Genomic DNA, 27,512 nt, shown 5'->3' on the forward strand with positions numbered 1-27,512 from the left:
CCATACCAGCGAGAATAGAAAGACCTTGTAATACACAAGGCATTGAGAAGAGGCCTCAAAATTGTGTCCCTTGATGTGTGGGGCCAAATTACCACTAAACTATCTAGGTTGCCCTAGATTGCCCTAACAAAAGTTTAAATGCAAACTTTGAAAACATCCAGCTGATTTCAAGTAACTTAGCTGAGCTCCAGGACAAAACCAGCACTGTTGAAAGGACTTAACAAACCAGTGCACCAAACAGTAAGATTCATAGTGACCAGCATCCAATCAAGAATTACAAGACATGTAAAAAGACAGGAAAATATAACTCGTACCTAAAAGGAAAGCCAGTCAACAGGAAAGACCTAGAAGTGACAAGATGTTGGAATTAGCAGACATGGGTATAGTTTATGACACCACATATATCCAAGAAGGTAAAGGAAAACATGAATGTGAGAGAAAAGAGAAAGAGAAACCCACATAGAATTTCTGGAGATGAAAAATACTATATCTAAAGTGACACTTAGAAGGAAAGATCAGCAACCTTGACAATATGACATTAGAAACTATCCAAAACAAGGCACAGAGAAAAAAAACAAAACCAGCAACAGATACATGAAGCAATATCAGATAATATTTATTCACAGGAGATATTATCTTTTATGTAGAAAACCCTAAGGAAGGAATCTACAAAAAGCTCATAGAACTAAAAAGTGGACTTAGCAAGATGGCAGACTACAAAGTCGATTTGCAAAATTAGCTGCATTTTTATATACTAGCAACAAACAGTTAGAGATAGAAATTTACAAAATAATACCTTCTGTAATAACATCAAAAACATGAAATACTGAGGGATAAATTTGGTAAAAGATATGTAAGACCTGTTGATGAAAACTATAAAACTGAATATAAATAAAAGCCTTAAATTGAAATAAATGTTATTTGACCATTATTGTGAAGAGACTGTTTTGCCAAATTAATATATAAAGTGAATGCAACCTCAGTAAAAATTCTAGCAGTCATTCTTGCAGAAAACCAGTTTTGAAAAAGAAGACTAATGTTGAAGGATTTAAACTACCTGATTTCAGAGTTCTAGTGTAAAACTACAGTAATCAGGACAGTGTGGCATCTGTATAGAAATAAAAAACAGTGGAATAGAAAATAGAATCCAGAAAAAGATCCACACGTGTTTTTTGATGAAAGTGCAAGATAATTCAGTGGGGAAAAGATATATTGCTTTTAACAATTGTATGTACATCCGTAAAACATGAACTTCAACCTTTATTACCTCACCATACACAAAAATTAATTCAGAATTTATGCTGGAATGTAAAACTATAAAACTTCTAGAGGAAAATAGAGGAGAAAATCTGTGTATTCTGGGGTTAGGACAATTTTTTTGTAGAGAGCACATTAAAAACCATGAAGCTTAAATGAAAAAAGTCAATAAACTGAGTTTCATTCAATTAAATTTTTATTTTTTTAACTCTGATGTTAAGAATGATGTTATATGACAAGGCCAGCCATATAGACTGAGAAGAATATTTACAAAATACCTCAGGAGACAACTTGTAGAAAAAACAGTGAAAACATTTCATCATAAAAGATACATGAATTGTACATGAAAAGATGTTCAACATTAGTTATTAGGGAAATGCAAATTAGAGCTACAGTGAACCAAACCACACCAGAACACACCCTGTGGAATGGCTGCAGTTAAAAACATGATGCCAAGTGCTGGAGAAATGTGGTGAAACAGGAGGTGGTACAGTGCACGTCGCTGGGAAGTATGCGACATCTCAGCCACTTAGGAAACTGCTGGCAGCATCTTACGAAGTTAGATGTACACCTACCAGCTGATCTGGCAGTCCCTTCCTACACGTTGATTTATGAGAAACGAAGGTGTATAGTCACACAAGTACTTAAACTCAAATGTTCTTAAACTCAAATGTTCATAGCTGCTTTTTTATCATAGCCGAGATTGGAAACACCCCACGTGTCTTTCAGCTAGTGAATGGATAAGCTAACTGTGGGTCATCCATCCATTCAATGGAATACTGTTCAGCAGTGGAAAGGATTAAGCTACTGGTTCTTCCTGGCTCTGATGGTAAAGAACCCACCTACCAATGCAGGAGACTTAAGAGACGTGGGTTCGATCCCTGGGTCAGGCAGATACCCTGATGAAGGGAATGGCTACCTACTCCAGTATCGTTGCCTGGAAAATACCACGGACAGAGGGGTCTAGTGGGCTATAGTTCATTGGTTTCAAAGAGTTGGACACAGCTGAGCAACTAACAGACACAACAGTCTAAATGGATCTCAAGCATTATGAAAAAGAATCAAGGCACAGAAGATTCAGGCTTTATGATTCTTTCTAAATGAAATCCAGATGAGTGGTTTGGGCTTCCCAAGTGGCATTGGTGATAAAGAACTCCCCTGCCAATGCAGGAAACTTAAGAGATGCGGGTTCAACCCTTGGGTCAGGAAGATCCCCTGGAGGAGGGCATGGTAACCCACTCCAGTATTCTTACCTGGAGAATGCCATGGACAGAGGAGCCTGGTGGGCTCCATGGGGTCGCAGAGAGTCAGACACGACTAAAGTGACATAGCACACACACATACTGGCAGGTGAGGGAATTTACACAGGGGCACAAGGAAACTTTCGGGCCACCAGTGTTGGACAGCCATTGTCCAGGGTGATGGCTGTGGTGGGAGCTGTTCATTTGTCATGTGTCTGGGCACATACATGTATCAAAACTCACTGAATTTTACACTTAACTGATTGTGTTTTGTGTCTAAATTGCATCTTAATAAAGCTGCTTCTAAGAAAAGAAGCACCCAAGGTACTCTCTAGGGTGTGGTCTTGGACATTGACAGGCTCTGCAAACTTGTTAGCGGACTTGAATATTGTCCTGGACAAAGGGATGACACTTTTCAGTTCTGAAAAACCAGCTCAGTGATTCCTTAAGAGGAAAGCATAATGAAAAGATATGCTTGTTAAAAAATCTACTCCTCAGTGAATATGCAAAAATCTGGGGAGACTTGTAAGAGAGGAAAGTAAGTTTATTTTCAGTCCAAATAACTCTTTAAAAGAAAATGCCTGATATTTTTCAAAGTTTATCTTTGTTAAGCCAAATCTTTTAAAATGTAAAAATCAGATAAGCTCTTCCTTCCTCCTTCTGGGAAAACAAAAATAACCAGCTGTGTTCATCTTATGATTGACTGCTCTTTGGGTGTACATGCATGTTAAGGCTGTTGTTGCCTGATGTCTTATTTTGCTATCATAGACTTAGATTCATAGACTTTGCTAACGTAGCAAAGTTCGTAGACTTAGCCCTGGCTCTCACCTGTGCCTGCATTTAGGGTCACTTTGGGAGTGTTTGATGTGTCCGCACTTCCAGATTAAATCAGTCTGTGGACGGGGGACCCAGGCATCAGAATTTTTTAAGGTTCCTCAGATAACTTCAAGGTTGAGCACCACTGCATAGGTTTATCCTAAGTGGAGATAACTCGTATATATAAGTATCTTCGTTGAACATGGGGAGAGAAAATACATTTTCTTGTATTCATTGGCGTAATGCAAAACTTATTAATATGAGACAGTTAATCTCCCCATTTTGCAAACTAGAAAACCGAGGTTCAGAATAATTTATAATGTTATATAATAGAAAATATGTTAGAGATAGTATATCACAATAGTTAATAATTAAAAGGGCTAACATTTATATAGAATGTTTACTATGTATAAGGCCCTGGACTACACATTATATGTGCATTGCCTCATTTAATGTAACAGTGCTTTGAGGTATTCAGTTCAGTTCAGTTGCTCAGTCGTGTCCAACTCTTTGCGACCCCATGAATTGCAGCATGCCAGGCTTCCTTGTCCATCACCAACTCCCAGAGTTCACTCACACTCACGTCCATCGAGTCAGTGATGCCATCCAGCCATCTCCTCCTCTGTCGTCCCCTTCTCCTCCTGCCCCCAATCCCTCTCAGTATCAGAGTCTTTTCCAGTGAGTCAACTCTTTGCATGAGGTGGCCAAAGTACTGGAGTTTCAGCTTCAGCATCATTTTTTCCAAAGAAATCCCAGGGCTGACCTCCTTCAGAAGGGACTGGTTGGATCTCCTTGCAGTCCAAGGGACTCTCGAGTCTTCTTCAACACCACAGTTCAAAAGCTTCAATTCTTCGGCACTCAGCTTTCTTAAACAGTCCAACTCTCACATCCACACATGACCACTGGAAAAACCATAGCCTTGACTAGACGGACCTTTGTTGGCAACATAATGTCTCTGCTTTTCAGTATGCTATCTAGGTTATTTAATACCCATTATATAGCTGAGTAAAAAGCATCTTGGTGCTGCTGCTAAGTCGCTTCAGTCGTGTCCGACTCTGTGCGACCCCATAGACGGCAGCCCACCAGGCTCCACTGTCCCTGGGATTCTCCAGGCAAGAACACTGGAGTGAGTTGCCATTTCCTTCTCCAATGCATGAAAGGGAAGTCGCTCAGTCGTGTCCGGCTATTCGCGACCGCATGGACTGCAGCCCACCAGGCTCCTCCGTCCATGGGATTTTCTAGGCAAGAGTACTGGAGTGGGGTGCCATCGCAGCTTAGGAAAGTGGACTATGGTCTGTAAAATGATAAGTGGTATAGCTGGGATCTAAACTTGACAGCATAACTCCTGAGCCCACATTTTTAACATTGTCTTAAGCTTGAACTCTGACAGACCTGGGATCGAGTCTTGGCTTGATTTTTACTGGTGTTAAATTATTTGTGACAAAATGACTCAGTGACAGAACTTCTTGGCAGAAGCATAAACAGTATATGATTTATCAGGTAGCATTTCTGTTCTTACAAGACTTGTGACAGTCCCTTGTCTTATTCACCTTTGTATCTCTAAAAATCAGAATGGCTGCTCCATTAATGATTGTCCAAGAATGAATTAGTGCCTCTCATTCTGAGGAGTCCAGAACGCTCCTTAGTGAACATGGCATGCATGATGTGCTTTGAATGCTGAGTGTGAGTTTCTCAGGCAGAGGAGAGAGAGAGGAAGGGCCATCCAGTCAGAGAGAATCCTCTGAGTTGAAAGGGCATGGTGAGTAATGTCCTGTGCCTGGGGCCCTGGTGAATTTTAAGGAGGGAGTGGGTGAGCTAAGGGTGCCGGAAGGGAAGTAAGTTATAGTTAAATTGGGAGGCCTTGAATACCAGGATGAGGGTGTTTGGAATTTTTTTTCTTTTTGAAAAATCTGATAGAGGAAAATTGTGGAAGATCTTAAGTAGGTTAATGCTAAGTTCCCATGTACTTATATTTTAATTTTTTAAAAAGATACTTGATAATAGTGTAGAGTGCATTAGAAAGAAAGAAAAATAGGAGTTGGAAAGACCAGGTTGGGTATCTTTCTAAGCAAGAGATTAGGGCCTCAGCTGGGGTAGTGGTGCTGCAAATGTTGTCCACATAAATAAATAGATGCAAATGGAAGTATTTTTCATGCAGCACTGTCACTCAGTTCTTTTAACTCCTTCAGAGTTGTTTGCCAAAAGTCAGTTGATGTTCTGCCTTTAAAAATTGTTTTGTATGATGGGTCATCTGATAACCTCATTAAAGTCTACCCTAACTGTCGTTGAAAGCAAAGGAATGGGAGCCACCTCACTTGTGAAAAAGCGGGGTGTTCTGGGGAGTCATTCTCTTTCTTAATACCATGCTGCCAATATGAATTGGCCCTTTGGCACCCAGGGTGTTTCTGTACTTAACCATAGTGTACCACTGTAGTTTTAAGTAGGAGAAAGATAAGCAGGAAATGAGAACTTTTATGACTGATGCTTGACTGATGGTATCGTCCCAGGCAGATCAGATTTAGATGCAGGATCATGTCACTCATGCTGCTTAGAAAATCTTCAGGTGCCCCTAGTGATACGTGTATTCCAGTTTGGAGACTGCTGCACGGATGAGGGCATTGACTGTGACGATGGAGAAAAGCGTGGGTTTGAGAGATTCAGAAGGCGTGGAATTAACAGGATTTGCGGTAGTTTCCTCTAAATTACTTTTCAGTGGGTTTACATTTCTGTAAGCATCAGGAATGTTGTCAGTCCAAAAAAACAAAAGTTAAAATTAAGTTGACTGGAAATACTAAATACTCTACATATCTTGTATTCTCTTTAAACTTGTATGTCATTTAATTATATTTGTTTAGGTGTTTGATTGTACTTTGAGAAATATACACAAACTGTAGTTTCTGCTAAACTATTTTCTGGCATCCTCTGTCACTCTAATGGCAAATACTCAGTTTAGGAAAGCTGTTGAGTTTTTACTAAAGCGGGCCAGAAATTCAAGTTAACTGGAGCAAGTTTTACTATCTCAAAAGTCCCTGTTTTCGTTTGTTTCTTATTTGTTTAGGATTAAGGTTGCATAAGAAACAGTCAATATATGCTTCTCAAAATACAGAGATTTTATTGAGTGAAATTCTGAGTGGCATAATGAAGGTACAGAAGATCTTTTTATAGAAGGTTTAGTTTGAGGGAGACTAGTAAAGGGAATGGCTACCCACTCAGGTATTCTTGGCCACCAGGCTCCCCTGTCCATGGAATTGTCCAGGCAAGAATACTGGGGTGGGTTGCCATTCTCTTCTCCAGGGGATCTGCTCTATCTGGGGATCAACTTAGATCTCTTGGATTACAGGCAGATCCTCTACCATCTGAGGCAGTGGGGAAGCCCAATATAGGGTGTCCCAATTTAATTATACCACTGAGGAAAATGTAATACTTAAGAACCAGAGATTTTCCGAGAAATCATTGAAAGGCCCTGGTTAACAAGTTATTTAAGTAATGAAAATCATAGGAGAGCTCACAGGTATCTCAGTTTTCTTAACACTTTCAGTCTGTTACTGTGGAGGTGTTAAATTGGTGGCATAATACAGCATGTGTTTTGAAAGAATATGTATGGTAGGTGCCCATCATTCACACATTGTCACTGTCCTCAGTTAACAGGCATAGGCTCTAAAAGTGTGAGAAAAGAGACATGTCTGCTACTCCCTCAATTTCATTTTCTCACTGGCCTCTCCTAGTTTATCTCATTGCTGTAGTATCATTCCAATGTTTAAAGATACGTGCTTTTATATAATATGGTGCGTTAACACAAGCTCTACTGAAGAAACAGCCATCTTTCCCCATTCTGGGATTGTGTGTATCTCTTCAACAGACTGATCAGTAAGTTTGACTAAATTACTACTTTTTGCCGTCTATGAAGTTCTGAACCTAACTTCAACGTGGAATTCCACTGTAGAGACTGGGTATTAGACAGTGAACTTGGGTGGAGGGGTGGGTCCTGTGTTGAGAAAGTCAGGTTTTGATGTGCTGTAGAAGTTCGGGAAGGGTGTTCATTACTTGGCTCTACCTTTCTATGAATGTCCTTCTTTTTTCATATCCTTTTTTTCCCTCCTCTAGTTGTGGCAATTTATGATTATACAAAAGACAAGGAAGACGAGCTGTCCTTCCAGGAAGGAGCCATTATTTACGTCATCAAGAAGAATGACGATGGTTGGTATGAGGGAGTTATGAACGGAGTGACTGGGCTTTTTCCTGGGAATTACGTGGAGTCTATCATGCATTATTCTGAGTAAAGCTCAGCAGGGCTGTCTCCCTCACAGGAATAGTCAGGTCTTCCCAGATTATCGAAAGGCCTGGGGATTCCCCTCCAGTGAAATGAATGAAGGATACAAATGACAGAAGCTACCTTTTTTTTTAATTTTTTGTTTGGTTTATCCCTCAGTATTAAAACAAAAAAGCAAGCTGAATTTGAACAAATGGATCTTTCTGCCATCACTTATACTATGCTGAGCTGTTTGGATTGAAATAAAGTGACGGTTTCTGAATATATCAGAGGTATAACAGTGTAACTATGTGAAACAAATCAGGTTAAGACTGATTCAGAAAAAAAATCTGGGATCTTTCTCAGGAATACTGTACACCCTTGGGATTTCTCCTCCTGCGGAATCTGTGGCACTGGATGATCTGCAGTGCCTGTGCTAAAGGTTAGCCGCGTGGCCCAGTGCGTGCCCCAGCCCCACACTTTCTTCCACTTGTATGAGGGGGGGGATCCAATATTTAAGTATTATACATAACCATTTTTGTAACTGTTTCAGATGACCTATTTCCTCTTCAGCACTGTAAATTCTGCATTTTCTCAGCACTTGAGTGCTCCGAACCAGTTAATGTTGAGCTGACTTGCATCCCTTCATGTTTCTCAGTTCGTAGATTATGAGATCGATTTGAGTCTCCATTCTGAGGGTGGTTTGGTCCTGCTGCTGCTGCTGCTGCTGCTGCTTGAGACTGCATTGCTGCTGATGGCAGTGTACCCACAGGGGTGATGGTGCAGCCGGTTTCACGAGCTCAGGTGGGCGTGCCGAGGTAGACAGGAAGGCTCCTAAGGTTCTAGAGAGGTGAACGGTAGGTAGAAGTGCCTTGCTCACGAGGCATCCTAAAACCCTGGCCTTAGGTGCTGTTTTGAAGAGTAGGATCTTAGAAGTCGGACCAACTATTTCTTTACTTCTTTCACTATTTAGGGAACAAAATTGTTTTTTAATAGTTATTTTCAATTCTCTTGAGAGTCACTGGGAATACAAGGCTTGCTCCTGTGCTCTCTGAATGTTATTAATGGCAAGTGTTCGCTACTGTTGAATTTGTTTACTCACTTAGAGAAGATAACTATTCCCCTGATTCTGTGTGATTGGCCTTTGCAGTAGCTGCTCTTGGTGAGAATCTGAACCTTAAATTTCAGATTAAGAATAGTGGGATGAGTGGTATAAGGCCAAGTGCTTATCCAAGTTTTTTTTTTTTTCATCTACACAATTATAGCTTTGAATTCAGTGGAGTTTGGGAGGCAGATGACTTTAGTCATCTCTTCTGTAATAAGAGACACTGAAAAAAAATCCAGGAGGCCTGGCTGTTTGGGAGGTGAATACTGTGACGAGGCACCAGCTCACAGGCCACAGCTGCCATGGGTCCTTTCTAGTCTCAGTGGCCTGGCCAGCAGGGAGCTCTGCCAGGTGACCTCCCAGGGCTGGATGAAAGGTGAGAGGTGGCAGCTGTGTATATGTTAGACATGGGCCTTGAACAGGACAGTGCAGGTGAGGAACGTGAATGTAAAGTGAGCAAGTGTCGTAGGTGTGAGGGAGTTCAGACAGTGCAGACAGAGCTAATACTACTAGTACCAGAGCACAAAACTCATCACCATGTAACTGAGACCCAGATACAGTGTTTCCTTAAGATTTTTGTTTTAAAGTTGCAGGTTTTTTTCCTTACACATTGCAGTTAGCAGAGATTTCCCAGACACTGCATTTCATTTTCATTAACTTGCCTCCAGTACACTGTAAACTGCACTTCATACTTTGTTAGGTCACCTTGAAAACCTTAATTCCCTGCAATTCCCTGTCTTCCTTCAAAGTAATGGCCCTTGAGTGTCCTCTGAGCCTTCAGCTTCATTATGGATGCAACCAAGACTATACTTGGAGAGGTTAAACTTTTCCTAGTGTTGGTGTGTAACTAGGAAAACTGTTTTGAAATTAGATGTTAAAAATTATTTAAATAGTGTTTTGCTGAGAAAGCTTAGTGGACTAATAAAGCAGAAGGTATTTCAAAATCCAGCAAATAGTTCCTACAGCTCCCACCTTCAGAAGCCCAGAAGGCTCCCACCTTCAGAAGCCCAGAAGGCAACTGTGCATAAAGAGTTGGTGGTGGTCCGCTTGCCCATGGGACCCCTGCCGGACTGGGGGGCTGAGATTCTGGTGAAGACCTGCAGCACAGGGATCCATGGGTCAGCCGATTTTCCCTGTATTTTTTAGTACTAATGTGTGTGTTGTTTTTTGTTTTAAAAACACCACCTGTTGGATTTTCTGCATATTTTACCTTTTTTGTACAGTTTTAAATTCTACATATTGTTTTGGAAGGATACTATGTCATGATGATGGGCCAGGCTTAGAGTCATTGGGGACTTCTAATATTTCATAGGCTGCATGTTATTAATAGTCTGAGGGTAGTATTTGTTTTATTATAAGTTCACCCCATTTTTAAATAAGATGGTTGGTAGGAATTCTAAACGAGTGCAGAAATTTTACATGCTACGTAATATTGTGGCAAAGGTGATTCAGGTATAAAATCTGCTGACCAGTAAGCAACCATTTTTTTGGGCTAGAGGAGGTCCATTTCCTCTTGAAGTGTTTTTGACTTGTGTCCACTCACTTTTGCCTTTAAAAAAAAAAAAGAGGGAGAGATGTGACTTAAAAGTTGTTTCCTTTTTAAAAGTATTATTATTGGACAGGCCATGGGGACTTCAACAAAAGCATACTTTTCTTGTTGACCTTATGACCTAGGCAATAAATTGAAAACCAAAATCTTGTCAATCTAGATTTGAGAGATTGAGCCTGTTGTTTGACATACGTAAGAATCCTTTAAGGTGTCTGGTCTAGTGCTTCCCGTCTTTTGCCGACTTGCTTGCTTCCTTCCCGGGGGCCCTGCTATTTCTCGCGCAGCGTTAAGGACCTGCTGCTTTTGTTGTGTTCCTAAGAGTCACTGGTGAGGCGTTTTCCTCCCTCCTCGTCCCCTCCTGCTGCTGCTTGCTACCCAGCCAGAGAGGCCTTCCTGTCTTCACAGTGGCCTCTGTGCTGTAGCTGTGCCCCTCAGCAGTCTCACCACCACCAGGGTTTTTCCGAGGCATGACGACGATAGTAGTGTGCTTTTACCCTTTCATGCTCCCTTTCTTCTAGCAGGCGACCATTCTGCACTAAGAACTGGTACTTTTTCTTTCACTACCTTTCTTCCTCTCTGGAGAGAGCATGGCATGACCTGAAGGCCACCTCTCTCTCTGAAAAGGCTTTGATGGAGGAGCTAGCAGGTGCTTGATACATCTTGGAAAAGAATGGGGATCTGCATCACTTCTCATCTGTTTGCTTCTGAACTTCTTTGCCAGAAACTCCTGATCAGTGTTAAGGTGATAATTTCCCTCACATGATTTACTTAAGAGTTTTAGAGCTAGATGAAATTTCAGAAATTTTAGTTCAGTCTCATTTTACTGATGAAGTTAGATGTTTCATTTCAGGTAACAGCTAGTTAACAACAGTAGAATCCCTGGCTCAGCGCCTGGTATTCTTTCTGCAACTGTCTTAACTGTGTTATATGTTTATTTTAAAGTTCTACTTGATGTCTTCAGGAAGATACTTGAAAAGTTAACACTATGTTTCAATTAATACAATTCAAAGTTTAAAGGAGTGTATTGAGTGCAGCCTTAATTAGTAAAAGTAATCTTCATTTTAACCCTTTTGAAACTACACTCGGTACAGCTGGTCTTTTTCATTAGGTGGATGTAGCTAAAATGGTACAGTGTCTCAGCACTGGAAGGAGCAGCACAGCCTTATCTGAGAGCCTTAGAAAACAGTTCTTGAATGGAGGCAACGCGCTCATTACCTTAAGTTTATTTTGTGCTGAGCTTTGTTCTGATTTGAGAATCTCATACTTAAAAAAAAAATTGACAAAATGACAGGGCCTGTGTATAAATGATCCTTGCTAAATATCTTGGTTTTTTGTAAAAAATCAAAAAGCAGACAAAAAGCTTATTTTCACATTAAAATGGAAACGTCTTTTGCAAACTTTAGAATTCTATGGAAAAGCAGTTTTTACCATATTTTGTGTCCATGCATCTTTTTCTTAACAAAATAGTTTACAGAAAAGAATGTAAACAATTTGTGATCTGGCCAGTTGTGCTTACAGCTCCCAGAGGGAGGGTTGGGGTTACGCCTTCAGTAAAAACGATGTAGGAAAACCTGAGGGAGCATCTCTTGCCAGTAATGTTTCTTGTGTGTGCCATTAAACCACCTCCTGATAAGTTGGGGGGACATTTCACTTTTTAATTTTGAAACTGTATTTGGAATTAATTGTTGCTGTGTACTAAGAACTTGGCCTAAATAAAATCCTACAAGGTATATCCAAATGTCTTGTGAACGTATTTCTGCAAGTAACCTTTTTGGCCGTGCCCTGCGGCATCTCAGTTCCCTGACCAGGGAGTGAACCCAAGCCATACCAGTGAAAGCCCAGAATCCTTATCACTAGGTGGTAAGTTACAAGTGCTGGCCTGCTGCAGTCCATGGCGTCGCAAAGAGTTGGACACGACTGAGCCACCGAACTGAAGTTAAGTGTGTCAGAAAATCCTTCCCTGTTGCTCTACTTTGTCCTTATTTTTGTTGTAAATGAACCTGAAGTTTTGATTACTTTTCACCAAATACATACAGTTCTTTTAATATAAGGAAACCTTCTGTTTTTGTAACATGATTGTAAATACATTCAAATCCACATTTACACATACCTTGACACAGCAGTCAACACATGATTGTGATACCAAGGCTTCCAAACAAAAAGCTCTTACCTAACTGTTGTTTAAAGGGGGAAAAATCTTGTTATTTTCAGTCGAACACATCAAATTAGTTTACGCTCTATGTGCGTGTTGCAATCTGTCTTGGGTACTTCAACGTAAACAGCAAAACCAGGTTCTTATGGTGCCGATCCACAAACAGTCCAGTACAGTTCAGATGTTTAAATGAATCTATGTATTCTTTTTATTAAGGACTGGATAAGCTGACATAATGGAAACACGTAAATTACACTGACCGCATGACTACTGTCCTAAGCCATTACAATAGTTTACTGACAGTAACTTGGCAAGAATAAAGTAACTTGGAAAATAACTTAATCCAGCAGTAGAATAAAAACATCATCAGTAGTACTGAATCTCTCTCATATATATATATATATCTATATATAGGTTTAGCACAATCAGGGAGCAAGGCACATAATGAAATGAGTGTACATTTTAAGTAGAAGAAAATAATAGCAACAAAGCTGAAAGAAAAACTGTAACTTCATCTTTACCGAGCTGTGCATAATCATCTGAATAATGTCCTCTATCCTGTACTTTTAATGCAGTTCCTTTTGCCTTTTTCATGCTTTAAAAAGGTATATTCCTACACTGTATATATTTATGGCAGAGCTCCCACAGCCTAGATGTTAGCTTGAGCCTTTACTCCTTTTTTTAAAAAAGAAATGGGAAGAAAGGGAGCAATCTCAGTTAAATGTGCAATTTTTCTTTAAAACAGTAAACAATGCTTTTATGACATTGACACAAGCTGATATTCTAAATGTACATTTCTATAAAAGTTCACTAGTGGCTGACAATAAAATTAAGCAAAGTCATTTGAAACATTCCAGTTAATGCTGTTGTTTTCCCCTAGGAGAAATTATTTACAAGTAGAGAGAAATATAGGAGGTGGTAATCATGAAAAATGGCAGTTTTTGGTATTAGGTTACAATAAACAAACAATGGACAGTTTGCAGATTTTGTTTAAGTGCCACAAGCATGTTCTGCTTAAGAAGAGGTTGAGGCTTAAATTATGAGCTTGGTATTAATAGCCATCCATGTTCAACATTCATTCTGAACTTAGCCATCTTTTAAACATGTAGTATTCACCATCACCCTGACCTGACTCACTTCTCTAAATGTCTTTGGTAGAAAGCAGCCAGACCTTGATTAGGTAGATGAAGCCATCTCTTGTGAGACAGTCAGTCACTTTTTCTGTTTCTGCACAAACTAGAAACACCTTCCTTCTTTCATTAGCACCTCAAAGTTTGCTTGTTAAATTTTTTTATGCTGTTCCTCCAAGAGAGTTCAAGGCACTGGGAAATATAGCAGATGTTTTCTAAATGGTTTATTCTTCAACAAGCAAAGAGCAAACCAATTTCCTTCAAATGTTTATCAAGTATATTGTGTTTAGCTTATTTTTACTTAGCAAGTGTACTCTATAGCTAAATTTTGGATTTCTTATACATATAGACCTTCTAAGGGCACAATTAAGAACTGAACACTTGTTTACTTTGAGGGAGACTAGTAAAGAGATAACAATGGTCTTCCATTCAATTTTTAAAGGAAAATAAATCTTAATTCTGTACTACTTGCATCTCTCCATGGATCAAATCTCAACTTTGTGAGTGGGCAAACATTCCTATAGGGTCAGGAATAACTTGCTATATGTAAATAATGTGAAGTGTATAAAACGTCAAGCGCCAAAAGGTTCTTGCAACCGAAAATGATTTTTAGAAATAAACATCCTCTTAGAAATGTACAAATCCAAATTATTTAAAGGAAGTCATTACACCTATAATCACATAGGATCATACAGTCTTAATTGGTTTAAACAAAATCTGTGAGGTTATCAGATTACGTAAGTTACAAATTGTTAGTTTTAAAGTTAACTACGTAAAACCTACATGAAACAGTTTGGTAATATAGAAACTAGGAAAAGAATTTGTTTAAAATCACCTTGTGTTTGTAACAAATTGCTCTTAACGGTGGGAAAAAGAGGGACAAGGGGTTCTGTTGGTGGCCTGATAGTCAAATCAGTCCAACTATTACCTGAAGTTTTTTTTCAGGCTCCTTATAGCCTAACATCCTTGACATGAACTTATTAGCAGTTGTATTCTCCCAGAATAGCAGCTTCTGAAACTCTTAACTGGATGCACAGCTCCTATTAACCTTGACCTCAAGAGTTGTTAACCTATTGGAATTATTCTTCATGATCCCCCCAGTTCTGTTTACCTTTTTGATCTCCTTAGACTGCTTTTAGTGGCAAGTAAACTTACATGGAGATGGGACTGCCAAGATAGTTCGCAGCCCTTCCTTAGCAGGCTATGCCGGCAGGGGGCAGGAGCACCTTGATGTCCGAGGACTGTGGGACAGTCTGTGGGACATTCCTCTGAGATGTTGTGATGAAAACTGTTTCCTGTAACTTCTGAAGAATCAGCAATCTTATCTTAAAAAGCCCCAGAAATAAAAAACACCCAATTTACAGTGAAGTGGGTACCTGTAAACCTTAAGAGTAGTTACTTTTTCCAAGAGCAGAATGCTACAGCAGCTAAGGGAAAAATGTATTTGGGTAATAAAAGCCAAGCTTCAATATAGAATAATCTAACATAACTATGAACTTAATGTTTTAACAGAATAGGCTTTGCTGCCCTTCAGAGTTGTTGCCAAAACTTTAAGCATAGGTTGGATCCAATTTTGAAATTTTGTGGTACAAGTTAAGGATGTCACTAATTAGCAAGTCACTAGCTCTTAACAGGCACCTGTCTGCACTGTGCTCAACAGCAGGATACTATTCATTTTTCAGTACAGCCAAGCCAACTGACAAGACTTTCTTCCTTGACCTGGAGAAGCCTTGCTGGGTTAGAGGAGCTGAGCAGGAGGCAGTGGAAGAAGGCACAGTACCAGTGTCATCCGGCAGTGTTTTTCTTGAACACACCAGGGAAGAGGAGCGCCTAGATAACAGGAGTCTCCAAACCGCATCCCAACAAAAATCCCAATTAAAACAAAACAAAACAAAAAACCCAGGGAGTAAAACACTAGAAGTATATTTAAAGTATCATTTTGGTTTTTTTGATTCAGTTGTTTCACATAAAGAGGGGGGAAAAAAAGTTAATAGCTTTCTTTGTCTCTGGAAAAATGTAAAGGGCAACAGACTGTTGTTAAGCCACTGACACAGTTCCTCTCCCTGGCTGTGTTCTCCTCGGTGTCCCTGGTGTTCTAAAGGATATCTGCTCTTTCAGGAAAATGATACATTAGAAGCAGCATCGATTCAGGATGGCTGCCGTCAGGACTGACACAAGCAAGAAGGCCCAGGAAATCCCCCACTGAAAAAAAAAGGTTGGATCTTACGGCTCAAATCAGGAGTGAAGGAAGACAGGAAACGTGATTTCTTCCCTCAGGGAGAGCTGTCCATCCTTACATAAAAGACCACCATCACAATAAAAAACCCTAGTGATGAATGTTTACACCATTGGATTCAGAGTCTTAAAAGTCCTCTATCTCACAAATAAGGGTGATCCTTAGAAGATAAAGCTGTGGGCAGAAGACTAGGGAATCACTTCATTCAGGAGTCACAGTGGCGCCTGGCAGTGTTGCTCAGATGTACTCAAATCGCAGTGCATGCTTAAATGAACAACATAGGTGTGGTAAAGGTCACTTCATAACCATGAGAATATCAAGCACATAAAACCTGGTGAACTGAAAAAGATCTAAAAAAGTATCTTTTAAAGAAGTAGGGCTATAACAAATGCACACTGGTAAATATTATTGCTCTATAAGCAGGAGTATACAATCACATCCTGGAGATGCGACAGTGGGGGGGGGGTTCCACTTTCTCTGATGCAGCACTTTGGTGCAGAGTGAGAAATCCTGTGTACACAGCGCAGTCTTGCTAACTCTTGAATTATTTACCATCTCTGTCCCACTTTATGGACATCACTTTTTCCTTACAGACAGGGTCGAACACTTTGGCAGTTACACTGGTGATCCCTATTCACAACAGGCACAGATGTTCATTACAAGGTGTGCTGACTTATCACTGCTGGGGAGGTACTTTTTAATCTGTTTAAGAGCAGTTCTAACGTTGGCGTAATGGTCAATTTATCATCACAAATTGCTAAGTCAGTATACATTTCTCAAATACCAAGGAAAATTCAGAGGAGAAAATGAAACATCCAGAAGTACAGTGTGAAGCCTGTGGGATCATAGTGTGTTGTTAGAGCAATGTTCCATGTTACACCAACCTGCATATGCATAGCATGTAATGTCACCTACTGTCCTTGGACTACAGACTCCATCAGAATACCTGGTCACTTGGACAAATCTCTACAACCGGGCTTCAACAAGCAAGGACCCTATTGTGCTCCGGTCACTATGGATGAAATCCTCGAAACACTCATTTTCCCCCCTCCCTCTATGATAGTCCCAAACTTAAGTGAATTCTTTGTATGCCACATTACCAGCTACAAAAAACCTAATTAATGACAGCTGCACAGGGGCCAGTTTTCTCTTTTCTAATCCATCCCTTCAAAGAGCAATACAAAAAAAAAAAATTTCAGAAGGTGATTTTGTTTTTTGTAATGATGCAACATAATGGACAAAGGATGTGAGTATCTTATATAGCAGCTGTCTATGGATATCTAATATCAACACCCACTCACAGCACACACTATAAGGAGGTAACTGGTGACCCAAAGACACACGGGGACAGAGCATTCTGAGGGTATCATGTTGGATAGTCTCTTACAATAAATCAAAGCAAGGATCGTGAAACCAGACTTGATGGAGCTTCATAAGCTCAAGGAAAGGATCCCAACAGTACAGAAAGAACTACAGGGTAACAGCACTAGATTACCCACGTGACACAGGCAACGAGCTTACCTGCGACAGAGCACGCTCTAGATCCCGGTGGGGTCGCGGCAGCAACGCTGCAGCTAGAATGGTTTAGTTACACCACATGGATACTGTTTTCTATGCACAACCACACACTGATAGTATCTGAAAATTTCCCCACACTGCACGATGACCCATTCTATGAAACTGATTCCTAATTAAAGTGCCCCTGTATGTAGAGAAATGAAGTGTCAAGCAGTTCTATCTTCAGCCAACGGGGAAAAAACACAAAAGCCCCATAGATACACCAAACATTCTGGTTGTCTTCTCAAACTGAGAAATAGCACATTATACATCTATCCTTAATATATAATACACAACATGCACAGAAAGGCCGCACATGGACATTTATAAAATATCTTCTAAAGTCTGAAGTTTTTGGTCCAACCCAAATGATAGATAACAAAAATCATAAGGGACAAGACATATATCCCCTTCCATGCCGCTGCCACCTAAAATACACGAAACTCATTTCCAGATTAGGAGAGAGAAAGAATAAATAGAATCACTTTCAGCTATATATATACATATAGATATATGTATACATATATATATACATACACACGCTACCTATCTATATATGTATAGCTATGTGTGTACCCGCACATGTGTACACACACAGAGCTGAACACTACCTGAATAACAACGACATACCAGGAGGCTCTGAACACCTGCATTCACAGATGATCAGGTGAGCTGATTGTAGAACTGATTACACACTGCATGAAAATAAAATCCTAAGGTAGCTACCAATCTCTTGAGAGCTTGGTGTTCTGGTCTCTCTTGGGGGGAGCGGGAGGCGGTCCTCTCCGCAACGTTGCATAGCCTGATATATGACTGCCTCCGTAAGCGGCTTTCTGCTGCTCAGAAAGCAGTTCAGGGGGTGGCGGGGGCAATGCCATGTCATCCATGGTGGCTGTGGGTTCCGCTCTAGACACGCGGGAGGAGGAGAGCGAGCCGTGCCGGGTGATGGACTTGCGCTGCAGTGTCCTGTTGAGGTCAGCCAGGAAGCCAGGCTGGACACTAAGGCTGGATTTGGGCGAGGTGGGCACTTGCGGCACGACTGCGGCCGTGGCTGGCTGCTCCGAGATCTCGGCTTGAGTGAGGCGGGTGCTATCGTTCCGTTTGGGTCGCGTGGGCGGAGGGGCCTTCTTCACCGACGTTTTGGACCAGGGCTGCGGCTGCGGGTTAACAACGGCCACTTTTGGAGAGGTGCTTCCTGAGAACACTGCTGGGATGTCGATGGGGGGCAGAGGAAGCTCGGTTTCCGGCGGAGGGGGTGGGAAGTCAGAATCAGACGGAGGAGAAGGGAACTCCACCGCCGAGTCCTTGCCGCGCCCACTCAGCGCAGCCACCTTCGCGGACAGGCAACCTTGCTGGAGCACCCCGGGAAGGTTAACTCCTGAAAGATGGAGTTTTCCTGGCTTGGGGGGCGCTGCTGGAGGTGGTGGGGTCTCCTTGCCAGGAGACCCCGAGGGTTCGGCTGGCGATGCGAACTTGCTGATTAGACTGTCCACTGAGGGTTTCTTGGGCTCAGGGTGCTCTGCACAGCTGCTGGCCTTAATGCTGGAGTTGCGCTGCGGGGTCGGGGGCGGTTTCTTTCCCCCGGGGCTGCAGGTTTTACTGCTCTTTTTGCCGGGAGAGCTGCTTTTGTCGGGGGCGGGGGCAGGAGCCGCTGTGGGTGTGGCTGGCGGCGGTGGTGGCGGTGGCGGCGGCGGCTGTGGGGCTGGGGTGGGTGGTGGTGGTGGCGGCGGCGGAGGAAACACCAGGCTGCTCTCTGGGGGAGGTGGGGGGAAGTCCGGAGAAGGGACAGGGACGGAGCTGGGCTGCCACTTGGGCTTTGCTTTCACGGCAGGGGGGGACTGTGGGGCGAGGCTGACCGAGGCAGGCTTTAAGGGCGGCCCCTCGGCGGGAGGTGGGGCTGGAGGTGGGGGGAACTGGCTGGCTATCTGCTTCACCACAGAGGGCGCGGGGGACAGGGGCGAGGGGGGTGGTTTTACGCTGAAGCTCTGCTGCTTGGGTAGCGTGGGCGGGGGCACCGGACCCGGAGGAACAGGGGGAGAGGGTGGAACGTGAGTCACAGGAAGAACCGGCTGCTTTTTTACTGGGGGGACTGGCGGAGTAGGTGTGGGTGGCAACGACTGTGTCACTGCGGGTGGCACAGTCTTGGTGCTCGCTGAGGGGGGCAAGGTCACAAGGGGCTTGGGGGGGGCCTGGGGAGGGAGGGGGGCAGGGACGGGAGGAGGAGGTGGGGGCGCTGGAGGAGCTGTCTGCGTACCATGTTGGATGTGATGAATCTTCAGTGGAGGAGGTGGGGGACTGAACTGCGGCAGGGACGGGGTGCAGGGGGCGGGCTTCAGCTGGGCCATAGCCGAGCCGGGAGTGGGGGGCGGGGGCGGGGGCGGCGGGGGAGGCACCACTCCATTGGGGGGTACCAGAATCTGAGGCTTCACTGACAGTGAGGTCGAGGGCTGCATCCCTGATGCGGGGGGAGGCTTAAACAGGGCTCCCGAATGCTGAGAGGCGTTCTGCAGCCTGGTTATTGTGCTGTACTTGACAAACATTGTGGCTGCGGAGCCCGCAGACGGGGCAGACTGGCTGGGCAGGGGCGGGGGCGGGGGCGGCGGAGGGGGTGGGGGAGGCGGAGGGGGCGGGGGTGGGGGCGGGAGGGGTGGTGAAGGCTGTGAGGCTGTGTAGGGGGTGACTAGCTTGGGCTGTGGGGATAACGGGGGAATGAGTGAAGTGTAGTGTCGATTCACAGACTCCATTCTGGCCTAAAAGGAGTATAAAAGGGAGGTTGGGAGAGAGAAAACACAACAAAGAAAACAGTTACAGAGGTTAAGATTTGACTGGTAAACTAAAAAGCAAGGAATCAGAGACATGCACGAAAGGGTGCAGCAGCTGGTGATGGTGAAGATGGACAATGGCAGGAAGGCTAAAGCCCCACTCCCCGGGGAACAAGGGCATGGAGAAAATCTGTTTACCTAACAGCCTTCTCGAATGCCTAAACTTCTTAACTACCTGGGGATAATTTCCTGTAGCAAGTCTGTCTGGATGATGCCCTCTGCTTTCTGACCTCTGGTTTTCACACACCCTGCCCCGGGGTGAGCACCAGGGCCTCTGAGCAGGGGACTGCCCCCTGGACTGTGGCAGAAGGAGATGTGATGACCGGAGTTCACCTTTCAGTCCAGGACTGCATCCACATCAAGCAGATGCCATAACTGGGTTTAGGAGAGCTGCTGGAGGGCCTCCTGAAGAATGAGGATGGCTTTTTGATGCTAGTGAGCGGTATGAGTATGAGAATGTTCAGCAGGCGTGCACAGTCACACAGCAATGAATGAGCTTGACACACACACTCGTGGTCGTGTGAGACACTTGCATCCAACATGCACAGAAGTCCAGCAATGCAGGTAAAAGGGGGGTATTCTTTACATTTGTTTTACTGGAAAATACATAAAGAAATGCTTCATAAACATTACAGCTAAAGATCGTAAAAATACCATACTGAAAAAGCCAGGAGAAAATGAAAGGAAACTTTGGAAGGCTAAAGGAAATGTATCAAGACACAGGAGCTAGAGTTTGCCAACAACCTACTGACTGGCCCATCTGAGCACCTCTTGGCATGGCCCAAAGGACCACACCCAGTCATTTATTTTATAGAGCTACTCATGCAGGAATGTGGTTCAAGTGCTTCTGAAAGCAGAGGAAGGACTCTCGGCTTAGTGACTCTGGGTATATCATTTGGGCTCTTTGAACAAACTGTGAGGATCCAAATAAACCATCTGTTTCCAATTCTGAATGACATCTAATTAGCACTGAGAATACTTAGGTTAGTAGTCTAGAAGGCTCATGACAGTGCTGAGTTCTAGTGCCCATCAGGTCATTCACATGTTCCTTTAATAACTGCACATCAAAATAAAAGCATTAGTTTGCAAGATCTGGTTACAGGAGTCACCCAGGTTAATGTGCTTCCAAAGAACAGCCCCTGACCTTAACTTGACCCTGTCTTGGCTGCTGCAGGGGTGGAGACCTTAGCTGTGCTGGCCTTCTCATTTGGCACCCGAGACTGTGGTAACAAGGAGAAGAAACATACAGGGGGTCAAGACTCAAGCTCAGTGTCACTGCTGTGCGGCAGAGTTCATGGTCTTTCTGAAGCTATGTGCCACGAGGTACTCTGCTGCTTGATCACAGACCATTTGGACCCTTTGCTTCCCTTGGCCTTTCTCCCAACAGTTGGCTAGTTTCACCATTTAAAATACATGTGGATGACACCATTAAGTTCGGTAAGGTAAAGGACTTTTCTTTAGGCACCTGAATTTTGTAAGCACAGCTTCTCCATAATATATATGGAATATCAGCACCAGATAGTGCTGTTCCACTCAAACTGATTAAATATGGGAAGGAAAAAAATTCCTTAAAAGTCTGAGCCTCTGGTAAGGGCATTAAACTGTCATTTTCTTGAGAATTTAGATTATTAGCACCAATTCTCAAATACTGATTTCTAAGAGAAGGTGTTCCACCCCACATTGGGCTACCTATGACTCCTCTACCCTCCCCAAGTCCAGTTAATCAATCATATATGGAAATAAAGGAATAAATTGAGGGGAAATATCCATTTAACTCTCACTGAATGTATTGTATAAGTAATTCAGAGAAGAAAAACAAAAATCAAAATGATTTTTGGATGAAAACAGAATGGCCAGACCGGGCAAGCTCCCGGCTCCTCGCCTCGGCGTGTGCCTGCGCCGCTGAGAGTGGCAGGGCGGGGTCGCCATGGCCCACAGGACATCAGAGACAGCGCGGTATGGTGAACCAAAGAGCCTCTCTGTTTCTAAGCAGCCTTGCAATAATTATACTTGTCCTTCAGCGTCAATGAACAACCTTCTATGCAAGGCTTGGGGGTCCAATATTTTAAGGGGATTAATGGGAATTTAGTCTTCCACATAAACTGTAAACTGAGAAAAACTTACCCAATGTGCAAAGAAATGCCAAAAAGCATAAAAGAAAAGGAGTCTGAATAAGTTAAGAGCCAATAAAGTAACAATCAACTCTTAGCAGTTTCTCTGGAATAACAGCAAGGCATTGGCACTAGAGGGTGTTGTTGCTCCATCCAAATTAAGAGAGGAAAGGGGGAGATTGTTGTTATTTCTTAAAATTCTGAGCCACTGATAAAACTGCTAGGTGGTGTTTTTTTTGAGATCTTAGATCATCAGAGCCAATTCATAAATATCCATTTCTGAGAAGCAAAGAAAGAATACTGAGATAAGGCCAAGAAAGATTCCTAATGAAGGAATAAAAGAGCACTATGCTCCCCCCCTTACCCCGCCTCAGAACACTATAGAGAGGCGTCCCCTCTACCCTGACCTGAGCGCATTACCTTGCTGGACTCTTCCAGCTGCGTGCCTCGCTTCCAGGCCTCAGAGAAGATGGAGCTCACCATGCTCTGGGAACGGACGTGTCCTGCCGGCTGGGTGTCAGACACTCCACTGTCAGACTGATTGGAGTGATTGGACTGAGATTCTGTTTGAAACATTTTCAAAAGTCAGATTAAATAAGTATTATGACAGTATAAATATGTACATTTGTATAAAGCTTTCACTCTAGCTTTCACTCTAGATTAGACAGGATGCAGAATGGCAAGTTACTTTTACCTGACCCATTTCACACAGACACAGCCCTTGTTTTCCACTAGAAAACCTCTCTCACCCTAGGGCAAATAGGAGATCTCGATTCCTTTTAAACTGCTCATCAGGAGAAACTGATAATTACAACAAAACGTTCGTGTAACATTATTGGTATCCTGACGACCCATCTTGTAAGAACTCCTAGCAAGTAAGAAAATTAATGAACCATGAATAGAAGAGTGGTTTTTTTTAAAAACATATCTTCATTACATTTGAGAATTGATCTTTTTACATTGAGAATCAATCTTTTTACATAACCCTGGCTCCAGGCCATCTCAGAGACTTCTCACTTATGAATTCAGATCTATACATGATGATTACTGCTTTTATCCCAGCAATGAACAATACTGAGAATTTGACTGCCAAGTGAGAAGTGTGTTTCCTAGGGTTTCGGGTGTTGGCACCACACTGAAGCAGTTGTGCCACAGGCTGGCTTCCTGAAGGGCACAAAGACATCTTCAAGGGCCCTGGGAATGGCTGAGGATACAGTGGAACCTGACTGGCATCTACGGTGAAGGAACTAAAAAGATAATTTCTCTGGACACCAAGTCAGGTGAGGCAACCTTACGGGAGCACCTAGTCCAATGTCTGGCGTCTGGTCGGAGAATCAAATGTTAAAGCTAGTCTCGCTTCTCTGTGAGAAGACGATATGATTAGACTGCAGTATTAAATAAGTCCAGCCAAATTAATCAAAATCCTGCAAAGATAATAGCCACAAACTCCTTTAGATAAATTTAAGACAATATCTTCAGGGTAAAAAATATAGGCAATTAAAAAAAATAATAAATAAAAAATATATAGGCAATAGAGGATAAAACCAACTATTTTCTTAATAGTTTAATTTAATATCTGAGTAGAATAGGGTAATCTAGAGTAGATTAAAAGACAGCAACCTTTAAGACAAGAAGCTGGAACATGTAGCTTCTTGAGCTCTCTTCACATGAATGTATATGACTTTGCAATTTACACTTAGAAGTCTTCCTAATACTTAATATATACAGACAGATGACTCTGGAGTGGGAAAAGGCACTGTATCACTTCATAAATACCTTTGGAAGCACCCAAATTAAGTGCTGCATACATTTTTTAAATATACATCTTTTTTCTCAATCTTCTTCTTATTCCATTATCTATAACCCCACTTGTGAGTCTTCTTACTTGGCCTTTCCTAATCCACTGCCACAGAGGTTTCTTCCTCCCAATTTAATAAACATTTTATTTTAGAACAGTTATAGATTTACAGAAAAGTTGCAAAGCTAGCACAGAGTCCCTACATACCTAGCACCCAGTTTACCTCATTAACATGTTATAATATTCTAGCCCACATGTCACAACTAAGGAACCAATACTCGATATTAGCTAAACTCCACACTCTATCTGGACTTCACTAGGTTTTCCACAGTTTCCATTTTCTGATCAAGGATCTCATCCAGGTTACCACATTACAGACAGCGGTCATGCCACGTGTATGACAGTTTCTCAGACTTTCCTTGTTGTTGATGACCGTGACAGTTTTGAGAAATTACTGGTCAGGGTTTCTGCAGCATGCCTCGCAATTTTTATTTGTCTGATGTTTTTTCTTTGAAGTTATGGGATTTAGGGAGGAAGACCAAGAGAGGGAAAATGCCAGTCTCATCACACTGCACCAGGGGTACAAGCTATCAATGACTGATGACCCTGGTCAGCTGGCCGAGGTGCTGGCCGGCTCCTTACTGCAAGGTTGTGTGTCCCGGTCTGCTCTTGGGGAGCAAGTCACTTTGCACAGCCCACAGTTAACGAGGGGGGCAGTTTGGCTCTACCTCCTCGAGGGCAGAATATCTGCATAAATTACTTAGAAATCTGTACAGGATATTGGTCTCTTCTTCTCCATTAATTTAATTCAATTATTTATTTGTATCCCCATGGACTGCTGGCTATTTATTTTATAATTTGGAGTAGAGCCCTATACTATGTTATCTTGTTGCTCGAATTTTTCCAGCTTTGGCTACTGAGAGCTCTCGTAGGTTGAGTCCTGTGTCCCTTTTTACAGACTCCCATCCCTGTGTTCTTTTGAGCACGTCAACACACGATGCTCCAGGCTCATCTTATATATTCTCTGCCACAGCCCTAGAATCAGCCACTCACCAGAGCCCTGGCTCCTTTGTTTTAGAAAATAGCATTGAAAAAACCAAGGTCGAGGCTTTTGGTCTTCTCCTTGCTACTGGGCTGTCACTGCTTCTAGCCCTCTAGGTGGACAGAACCAAAGAGCGTATGTGTGGAAACTAGCCCACGTGTGACACATTCACAATGCGTTGCTGTGTACTTCCTTAGGGATGAGATCTAGTCATACAGTTTCTAAATCAAATAAATATTTCTTAATTATTTCATAATGTAGGCCATTAGAACAAAAAAGTATGCTTTTAGATGATACAGATATCATTTATGGAACTTTTGAAGGGAAAGAAGCCTTTAAGATGTGATCATAGCATCCTTGTTTAAAGGATGTGGGAATCTGAAAATAAGCACCTTTTTAGTATCACTGATTTCCTCTGAAAACTTTAGAAAGTTTGACTTAAACTGCTTCCTTAACTGTTGATACTGAACAAATCCTAGTTGTTTCCACTCCACTGAAATGTCAGGAAACCTGTGGGGATTGAAGGGCAGTTTCATGATGATTCTGAGTACTCTTCTCCGTGCAACTTTCTATCCCCAGTTGTGCATCAACACTTGCTTTCAGCAATATGATTTTTAAATAAACTTCGTAACAAAACTCTTGGCTTTACCACTTCATATACTGGTTTTCCATTTCAAAACATTATGGGAACTAGGCCATGATATTGTCTGCTCTAATAATTAAAAAAATAATAATAGCACATGGGCCTACTGATTAAAATTAAGAAATTATGCACAGCCCTAGTTTTACCACTCTGAGATACCCGAGCCTCCTATCAGTCACTATACAGACGCCTCCTGCTGGTAGCAGAGTTCTTGGGCATTCCACCCTACCTGGGATGCTGGAGGAGCTAGATCCTGATTTAATGCTCAGTCACTATACAGACGCCTTGCTGCTGGTGGCAGAGTTCTGGGGCATTCCACCCTACCTGGGATGCTGGAGGAGCTAGATCCTGATTTAATGCTGGAGCTGGATAAGGAAGTCCAATCGTAAGCCGATTCTGTCCTCTTCAAAGCTTCCTGATAGTTCACGTAGAGCTGCTTCCCGTACTAAACAGAAGGCAGTAAAGGAGGACATCCAAATTTTACTGGGTATGATATGGGTGTATGGGGTAGGAAAAGGGGATACATTTCTGTTTACTGACTCATAGTTTGTATTAAAATTAATACCCTATAATACTTCAAAAATTCTTTGAATAACAGTAAATTAGAATCTACTCTTATCTGTCCTCATTTTTAGAAAGCCAGCAAGAAGTTAATACTTGATCCTGTTTAGGTTCATTATCAACATAAATATTTTTTCAGTTATTTTTAAAGCAACTATGATTTTATGTCTATAATAAACTTTATTTTTAGTTACTTAAAAGTGAATAAATATCCTTTCAAGGACTACATATCATCTTTAAGATGTCCTTAAAAATTTTTTTTAAGACTTTCTTTATTTTTAGAGCACTTTTAGGTTCACAGCAAAATTGAGAGGAGGGTAGATTTCCCATGTACATTCACAGCATCTCCCATTATTAACATTACCTACTAGAGTAGTACATTTGTTATAATCACTTAGCCCACATGGATACCTGAGGTTTCCTTAGGTTCATTCTTGGTGTTTACATTCTATGGGTCTGGACAAGTATATAAGGACATGTATCTACCATTGTAGTATTGTACAGAGTATAAATATTTTCACTGCCCGAAAAATGCTTCACAATCCACCTATATTCATTTTCCCCCCAACCCCAAGGCAGTTGAATTAAAAAAAAAAAAATTCTTTTGTTCAGGCTAAACTCTGCTATATAACAACCATATAGTGCATTCTCCAAAGCCAAAATAAATCACTTTGGTGCTACATAAGCTTTTACCAGCAGTATTATTCCTTGGATGCCAGCTGGTAAAAGTTTATCCCCATCACTGAGAAAAAACACACTTAAAACATGAAACTTAGGCCTGAGAGACTGAGACACTGGCAAAATTATGACCATGAAACAAACAATAACTGTCATGACAACCAAAACCATATCATTAAATACCCATCATTCCATTATCAGACCAAAAGAAAACCTACCTTTGCGATGCGGATACCATTGACCCACTGGTGCAGGGTCCTCATGTCATCACAGCAAAGGTATTTGATGTACTGAGATTTCTTCTGGATCTGCGGATGCTGTAAGATTAAAGGCAAAACCCAACTAAGTCCCCTGGAGAAACAAGAGAGAAATTCTATCAAAGCTTAAACATATCCTGACAAATTACAGGTCATTGGAATAATGGCCAAATCATTTATACCTCTTAAACATCCATAAGGTTGAATAAAATGGTCCTAAGTATTGGTCCTAAGTAAATGGTCCTAACAAACAAGGTGCCAACTTGTGTTAAATTTTAGGCCAAGATGTTGAAAGTTTAAAAAAAAAA

General features: G+C 42.0%; 2 protein-coding genes across 13 annotated transcripts in view; one reads left to right on the plus strand and one right to left on the minus strand.

The window, feature by feature from the left end:
- Positions 1–11,955, plus strand: part of ABI2 (abl interactor 2) — a 108,039-nt gene extending 96,084 nt beyond the window's left edge. For all 8 annotated transcript variants that reach the window (XM_069578076.1, XM_069578074.1, XM_069578069.1 and 5 more), the window contains one exon: positions 7,419–11,955. In XM_069578076.1, the coding sequence (XP_069434177.1) occupies positions 7,419–7,594 (176 nt within the window). In that variant the 3' untranslated portion in view covers positions 7,595–11,955. The remainder of the gene's footprint in view (positions 1–7,418) is intronic.
- A 3,451-nt stretch (positions 11,956–15,406) lies between these two features.
- Positions 15,407–27,512, minus strand: part of RAPH1 (Ras association (RalGDS/AF-6) and pleckstrin homology domains 1) — a 100,863-nt gene continuing 88,757 nt past the window's right edge. For 4 of the 5 annotated variants that reach the window (XM_069578066.1, XM_069578065.1, XM_069578064.1 and 1 more), the window contains 4 exons: positions 27,166–27,264; positions 26,033–26,153; positions 22,646–22,788; positions 15,407–20,042 (listed from right to left, as the gene is read on the minus strand). In XM_069578066.1, the coding sequence (XP_069434167.1) occupies positions 18,015–20,042; positions 22,646–22,788; positions 26,033–26,153; positions 27,166–27,264 (2,391 nt within the window). In that variant the 3' untranslated portion in view covers positions 15,407–18,014. Of the gene's footprint in view, positions 20,043–21,258; positions 21,335–22,645; positions 22,789–26,032; positions 26,154–27,165; positions 27,265–27,512 lie in introns of all 5 variants that reach the window. The other variant, XM_069578067.1, reaches the window with a different exon arrangement.

Source organism: Ovis canadensis, chromosome 2 (genome assembly GCF_042477335.2).
Source record: "Ovis canadensis isolate MfBH-ARS-UI-01 breed Bighorn chromosome 2, ARS-UI_OviCan_v2, whole genome shotgun sequence".
Classification (NCBI taxonomy): Eukaryota; Metazoa; Chordata; class Mammalia; order Artiodactyla; family Bovidae; genus Ovis; species Ovis canadensis.